Source organism: Garra rufa, chromosome 10 (genome assembly GCF_049309525.1).
Source record: "Garra rufa chromosome 10, GarRuf1.0, whole genome shotgun sequence".
NCBI lineage: Eukaryota > Metazoa > Chordata > Actinopteri > Cypriniformes > Cyprinidae > Garra > Garra rufa.
The window spans coordinates 21,288,929-21,297,082 of NC_133370.1; the positions used below are offsets into that span (position 1 = coordinate 21,288,929).

At 35.9% G+C, this 8,154-nt stretch overlaps 1 protein-coding gene across 1 annotated transcript; it reads right to left on the reverse strand.

Moving 5' to 3' along the window:
- Positions 1 to 2,156: 2,156 nt before the first annotated feature.
- ccr9a (chemokine (C-C motif) receptor 9a) lies at positions 2,157 to 4,450 on the reverse strand. Its single transcript, XM_073849220.1, has 3 exons — positions 4,358 to 4,450; positions 4,185 to 4,249; positions 2,157 to 4,036 (listed from the first exon to the last, which is right to left on the reverse strand). Exons 2-3 carry the CDS (start codon positions 4,230 to 4,232, stop codon positions 2,984 to 2,986), a joined length of 1,101 nt encoding a protein of 366 aa, XP_073705321.1. The 5' UTR covers positions 4,233 to 4,249; positions 4,358 to 4,450; the 3' UTR covers positions 2,157 to 2,983.
- Positions 4,451 to 8,154: the final 3,704 nt, after the last annotated feature.

The following is an 8,154-nucleotide window of genomic DNA, read 5'->3' on the forward strand; positions in this document are numbered from 1 at the left end:
ACAGCAATATTTCACAGGAAGTGCAATAGGGAGAGTGCAGAGTTGGCTCTCCCATGTGATGTCAATAAAGACCATTACGATGAGTGTGTTTGTGCATGTGTATATGTTTCTGCACGTGTGAGTGACAGATTATGATGGAAATTAAGATTGGATGCATGAATTTGTAAAAGAAATGTGCATTTGAATTTAAAATAAAATCATAATTTAATAGAAAAACTAATTTTTGGCCATTTTCCATTCTGGTACACTGTTGCAATATGGCAACGTTTTTCTAAATACCTTATTAAATACCATAATAGTTTTGATTTGTGTAGTTGAAGCTATTTTATGCAATAAAAATATTTCATGGTTAGAACATAATGCGTACCATAGAGGGTTAAGTGTCACATGATCATCATTCTTATATACTGATGTGCTGTTCAAGAAACATTTATTATTATTATTATTATCATCATCATATAATTATCATTATTATTTTGGGGAAAACAAATATAAAAATGAATACTTTTATTTAGCAAGGATGTTTTAAACTGATCAAAAGTGATGATAAAGACATTTATAATGTTACAAAAGATTTCTATTTCAGATAAGTGCCATTCTTCTAAACTTTCTATTCATCAAAGAAACCTGAAAATATTCTACTAAGCAGATTTTTGCATAAAATAATAATAAATGTTTTTTGAGCAGCAAATCATAATAGGCCTTTTAGAATGATTTGTGAAGGATCATGTGACTGGAGTAATGATGCTAAAAATTCAGTTTAGAAATCACAGGAATAAATTACATTTTGAAATATATTCAAATAGACATCAGTTATTTTATATAGTAAAAATATTTACTGTTTTTGCTGTACTTTGGATCAAATAACTGCAGGCTTGGTGAGCAGAAGACACTTTAAAATAAAAACATTACAAAATCTTACTGTTCAAAAACTTTTGACTGGTAGTGTATATAGTGTTAGCTTTACCATCTATGTGCTAGAAAACTCCTAAACACTGAAAACGCTGCGAGTCACTTGAATAAAATACGATTTTTAACTTGTTAATGTTTTAAACGTTTCATATTTGGAAAAAATCTGCATGTTCATCACTAGGGGGAGTCTTAAAAGGGTTTTAAAGACAAATATCTTCAAAATATTGAAGTAAGCTTTTAGATTTGATGTCACAGCGTGCATGTAGTGTTTGTACTTTTTATTATATACGTTTTATTATATACGTTATACGTTTTGTTTAACGTTCAATTTTATTTTTAACCAATATATTTAACCTCAGATTTATCAGTGATTGACAAGCCAACATCAGTCACATGTATCTGCACGCAGTGGAAAGAACACACGACTTCCTGTCGTGAGAAGAGCAGGCAGACTTTAGGTGTGTTTGTACTTTGTGGTTATCTGGCCCTGTCTGCACTGCACAAATATATCCAACAGCAAAGAAGCTGAAACAAACTACAATGCCTTGATTTTAAATCATTAAAAATAAATTAATAAACCATAAGCCAAAGTTATGAACAAGTTTTATACATCAGTGTTTTTTAAATCAATAGATAAGGTATTCTAAGATATTCATAGATATTAAGTACAAAAAGAACACATTGTGCAACAATTTGCATTCTAATAAGCTGGCATAAACTGGAAATTTATGTGATTTTCACTGCTACATCCTGTAGGCCCGTTAAATTCAAGGTACTTTCTGACTGTGCCTGTTGATTTTTGAAGTTGTTGTGTACTTTGTGTGCAAACACGTGTCTTGTTTTCTAGTGAGTGTATATGCGTCTTCCCACAAGACCCACAGTGAGTAAACCAGACAGATAGTGAACGTCATAGTCCCAACGGTCCTAGCCATGGTACGAACTTGTGGCTGTCTGCCAGATTCAAATGACAAGCATCACACTTGCACGCTGTTAGTTGTTCTCACCTCTATAGAAACTTAGAGATGGTGAGAAGGTGTGAAATGATGTCCTGTCACTGAAAGGCACATGTTTTTTTGTAACTTATTTATGCACCCTTAAGCCACCATTTAGGGGTAGATAAGGACAAAGATGTACTTTTGCAGGTACCACCCTAGTGACAAGATATTCTGAAGTTACAATGATGTTAATGCATGATGGAGAACGTGTTTATGCATAGGTGTTTGTAAGAAAAATTGGAATAAGACTACAAATAGGAGGTTTTATTGATGTTTTGTATTTAATATACTGTTTGAAGGTTTACAAAAAATGAGCAGCAAATACTTATATACATTTTATGTGAAGTACACCAAATTCAACTTAAAAACCTAAGTTCAGCAGCTGCCTTAAAAGTTTAAGTTATATCAGCTTAAAACTACAAGTCATTTTAACTTATTACAATAAAAATCAGTTGATTTAACTTGTGAGTTGAAATGACTTTAAGGCAGCTGCTAAACTAAAGTTTTTAAGTTGAAACTGGTGAAAACTTTTTACAGTGCATGTTATGTGAAGTGAAAACAAAACAGACACAAATACTCTGAATGTACTGTACACAACTGGCTTTAAATCATGAATTACACATTCACAGTAGTACTTTTGCAGCAACAAAAAGACAAAAAATATATAACATATATAAACATTCATAAAAACACTTTTAGAAGAAATTCAGTGCCAAGTCATGTAGATAAACTGACAAAATTAATGCTAAACAAGAGATAAGAAAATATTGTTACAGTAATCGTGCACTCTTTCTTCCACAACACTGTTGATAAAGTTCACAATTATATGATCAGGATTTGATGTTTATATAGAAGGCCCAGTCAAACAGAGAACTCTTGTTATGCAATATTCAAGGCTGCAGCCATGTCATTGTGGTGAGCAGGTTACTTCACCCTCCACCAGACAGCATGTTTTTAAGCATGCAAAGTGCTCCTATGGAGCCCTAAACTTCTGCTTCGAAACTCAGATGCTAAGCACCTGCAGCAAAACAGAAGCTTTTGCTAAGCAAGCCTCACTGGAAGTGTTCTGCCACCGATCACAATGAGAGAGCATTGGTGGTATCTGTGTCTGACATAATAGAAGGACGAGGCGACTTGTAGCTCGAAGACTTTTTGCTCTTGAAGTTTGGGACACAGCCAAAGTTTTGGAAAAGTCGAATGACGTCTTTTCGGAAACGCACTCCAACGAAGGCATAGAGGAACGGATTTAAGCAGCTGTGCATGTAAGCGAGACTCTTCATAACTTGGCCGGCGATGTCAAAGCGCTGGACCTCTTCGCAGTCTGTGATGGTTGTATTGGCTGCTTGAGTGGCTTCAAAGACCAGCATTCCATTGTACGGAAGCTGAGAGATAATAAACACAGTCACAACTGCCAGGATGACCCGCAGGGCCTTGTGCTTCTCGAAGCTCCTCGTCTTGAGCAAGGTGCGGATGATGTTGGCATAGCAGAAGATCATAACTATGAGAGGGATGCAGAAGCCCATGCAGATCTGGAGAGCCAGGACCAGTATTTTCGTACGATTGTTTTCATTGTTCCAGTAAACCATCATGCAAAAGTGATTGTCCTGATCATCATTTTTTGAACGAGCGAAGATAAACTCTGGGATGGACATTATAACAGCCAGGAGCCAGACTAACACGCAGATGAGTTTGCTGTACAGGAGACGATCCCTCTTGGAGTTCTGTGCTTTGGTAGTCTGGACTATCACTATGTAGCGGTCAACGCTGATGCAGGTAAGTAGGAACATGCTGCTGAAGAAGTTGATTTTGTAAAGGGCAGAGACGAATTTGCAGAGGGGCGAGCCAAAGGTCCAACCGTAGATGGAATCGGCAGCCCAGAAGGGCAGAGTGCAGAGGAAGAACAAGTCAGCCAGAGCCAGGTTCAGTAGATAAACGTCCGTCATTGCCTTTAGCCGGTTTTTGAAGTGGGTGTATATCCAGACCACCAGAAAGTTGCCAATGGCTCCCAGAATTACAATTATCCAATAGAGAGCAGGCTCATAGTACATTCGAAACTTTCGCACTGCTGATTTGTCACATATTGACCCGTCGTCATAATCACCCATAGTTGTGGAAGAATCTTCATAATCCTGTGAAATATAGCAAAGCATGTCTTGCTTAGCTTTTAGTTTATTAACCCTGATTCTGTGCATTTAAACTACAATCTTGTTGATGTTAACATTATAACAATGAAACACATACATCCAATGCAAATGTTCAATGTAAAATGTCACTTACATATTCTGTCAGCCCGGGTAACAGGGTCGTAGACTCAGTTATGTTCATTGTTGAGCTTCTCTGTTCTTAAATAAGTAAAAAATGAAATATTAAAAATACTTATATTAACACAGATTGACTTTTATCATGCCCAAGAATTTGGTCTGTTTAAATGAAATAAAGCCAGTACTTACTCTACAATCTTTAAGAAAAAATTAGTAGTACTAGAGGTGAGCTGCTATCTACTGTCTTTCTTGATCGCTAAGTTCACTTTCACAGTGTTTTTGGCGCCGTCTGGAAAACGTCTGTTTTGCAGAAGCTTTTAAGGTCTGAGGTTTAACCACAGTGACGCACAAGAGCATGAACTCTTTTAACACTTTTTTTTCCCTCTTTCATAGATCCACCTCCAAACACAACAGCAGATCAGAGATGTTTGTTTATGAGCAACGTTATTACAACTTAAAAGAGTGAAATTTTCATTTCATTTTCATTTTATTTTTGAACATGCCTCAAAACTGTAGGCTGAGTTGTAGATGTGATGCACTTGTTCACACAAGTGTATGGAAATACTCCTTAATATCATACACCATAATGCAGCTTTATCTGTGATGATACAGAATTGCACGCAACGACTAAAACAATTCATGCTTCATGCTACTCAACAGAAAGTTAAAAAGCACCTCCATGAGCGCATTAACCAACTTGAACTGAGAGATTGTGTATGCGGAGTGAATATGTATACACTGTACAAAAACAAAAAAATAACAATTTGTTGAGTCAACTTAAAATAATTTGTTACCCTGCTGCCTTAAAATTTTCACGTTCAGTAAACTCAAATAAGTTTAGTCAAATTAAATTTTTAAGTCGCACTAAAAGACAACTTAGATATTCGAGTTGACTAAACTAAAATTTGGTTTGTTAAACTTAAAAGCTGTGCTTGTTACCCGGCTGCCTTAAAATTTTAAGTTTAATCAACTAATAATATCTAAAAATATATCTAAGTTGTCACTTAGTAAAACGTAACATTTTAAGTTGACTAAACTTTTTTCTCTCGCATCTTTGTACAGATACCAAAAGGTTCCCAGTGTCAGCAACATGTGGATAGTTTATTTTTAATGGCATCCAGATTGTGTCAAAGGATTGTTCGGCACAGTGTTATGAAGAGTTCACAAAGAAACATTTGTTTAAAGACAAAGCAGTACTAGATCTTACTGCAGCTGCATCACAAACTGTAAGTAAATTATCTCATAATGCTTTGTCTGAATATTAAAGTTTTATTTTGATCATGTTGTCAAAACATTTACATGCAATAGCTTGGGGGCCTTGATATTGTTTCCTATGAAATGAAGTTAGCCAATCATAAAAATGGCGGATTACTGACAAGCCTTAAAAGACACACCCCTTAAAGCAGGTTGTTTTAGACAGAGGGTTCATTATAATTTCATTTGATTTTTAGTTTGCCTATACTGAAGTCTTGTTTTCATCTCTCTTGATTAAGATACAACAAAAAAACAAGGAAGCACCTGTAACTATCATTTTATCTTCCCTTTTTCTAAGGTTTGTTTGTCACTGTGGTCAGTCACATTGGCGGTGACATGACAGGATCCTGATTCTTATAGCCCAAGTAAAAACACTGACCATACGTTAACTGTCGAAATTGAGCAATGTCATGCACAGCAACTTTTTGCCAATGCTTATTTGCGCAACACAGATGATACAAACTTTTGACCCTGGCTATGGATAATGCTTGAACTTTTACAAATTGTAAGTTACGTCTACAAAAAAACAAGAGTAGATGATATCTTTCAAGCTTTTTTCCCACACGTCATTGCGTGTATGGTTACTTGCTCAAGTGTGAATCTTCATGCCCCAGACATCCTGTTTATCATTAACATTGTCTCACCAGACACATACTTTACTTATTTTTATGTTCACTATTAAGCCATATCCTGTGTTGAAGGACACATTTCCTCTTTATCAAGTCAGACGCAGTAGAGCACGTTCCCCCTTAACGTGCAATTATTAAATATGAAATTTATTAAATAGTGTAAGCATAGCATAGCTTCTGCTGTTGGACAACTTTTCAAATGACAAGCTCAAACCATTTTCAAGAAGTTTTAGGTTATCTTGGATCTGTTGCATCCTTTTTGATTGCAATACTGCTTGCTCAATCTTATCGCTCATTTCCAGTCATGATTTGCAGTGATAAGACCAAAAACGTGTTTTGCGTTGGTAAAAACATTAACATTTATTAGTTGTATTGATTCGCATGAATAGGTAACAGTTGGAAAAATGAAAACAAGGTGTATGTCACAAGAGGTAAAGGGTGTTGACGTTTTCCATGTGTCTATAATTAAACCCAGTGGCCTTTATGGGTGTCCTTTACGCATGCCACCACCAAATGTTCCTCTTTCTTTACAGTTTTCAGTGACCAGGTCAACGAAACACACACACACACACACACATCTCTTTATCTGACTTTTTAGGCCTTCCTCAAACTGTGGTTTGAGCTCTGATTGGTCAAACTCGAAAAAACGTTGAGGAGATAGCATGTGATTCATGCTAGACTGCATCATTTCAGTATAGCACTGCTAAAAGAGCTCATTTTTACAGATTCCTTATCTGTAGGTTATTTTACTACACTGAAGACTGTTATAAAGTGACCAGTCAATGATGCAGACTTTCTCAAAGTGTAAATAGAAGCTGATGCAATCCACGTCTTGCTTTAAATCAGTGCAAACTGACATGAAAATCGGCTTGATTTAGGTGGTGCCCCTTCTGGTACGTCAGTTTGCATGACAAACCTCCATTACCTAGCAACGATTGTGGCATGACAAGATGAGGACAAACACTTGTCATTTAGTACCTAGTACTAGTGAGAACATTCTGCGGTGAACGTTTGCACGACATGCTAAGACCACAAGGCTATATAGAGGAACAAAGCACTTATAATCACACACCCCCATAACTGTTTCTTATAGTTTTGATGGCTTATTAATTCACTTTTACACTTTAGAGAAACTCAAAAAGGAATTGTAATACTATTATTTGACATATGCAGAAAGATTTCATGTTGTTAGCCAGTTGTTTATCTATAGCTGCTATTTGTTTAGTTTAAGTAACTCATTCTTTTTGTTAACTCTCTGCTCTTAGTTTGAATTGAGGTGTACATCACTGTGGGTTTGTTTGTTTGAGTGCCTACACTTCCATTATACCCTTCTTAGTCACATGATGTTTTCAACAGTGTCATGAGCCCTGTGGCATCACAGTGGTAAAGTGAAAAATTAAAATCGAAAAAAAAAAGTGAGAAAAACAAATGACATGATGGCAGCGTGATTTCACAAAGCGTGACTTCCTCAATTTTCTCGACAGAGCAGACATGAAATCTAACAACAACAACTGTCTGAGAGCAAAAAGACCTCTGAGGAGTAGCATCTTTGTGTCTAAAGAAGTGATACAACACTAACATTTATGCAAAAGTATTACAAAAATTATGATACCAATCAAAAGGACAAACAAGCACAAAGGTCACATACTTTTGGTGGCTTTTGTGAACTAACTAACTAATTTAACTACAGTTTTCTTTGATAATATCATTGTAAAGAGCTACTTCATCCAACGAGCACAGGTAGCTTGAGCAAACACTACAACGTTGTTTGAAAGGGTTAGTTCATCTCAAAATTTAAATTCTGTCATGGTAATTGTACACTTTCATTTGCTCCCCCTCCTGAAATGAGAAATTATTTCTTGCATAAGTCATGCTTTTCAGGAAAGTGTGTGAGTAAACACCTAAGTACAATTTGACCTATTCATACGTCATTTATAGTGGTTCACTTCCATGATTTAGTACTTTCACACTTGTAGCTCGGTTCTCTTGGTTCATTTGGTCTGGGACAAAAAAAAAGAAAACAATACACTTGGTCCTGGTCCGCTTATTTTACTAGACTTTTGTCTATTTGTATTTACATATGTGTATTTTCTTATTCTCATC

Coding starts and splice junctions, on each gene's coding strand:
- ccr9a (XM_073849220.1), bottom strand. CDS start 4,232: ATGAACATAACTGAGTCTACGACCCTGTTACCCGGGCTGACAGAATAT. Junction 4,037..4,184: donor TACCCGGGCTGACAGAATAT/GTAAGTGACATT, acceptor TATATTTCACAG/GATTATGAAGATTCTTCCAC.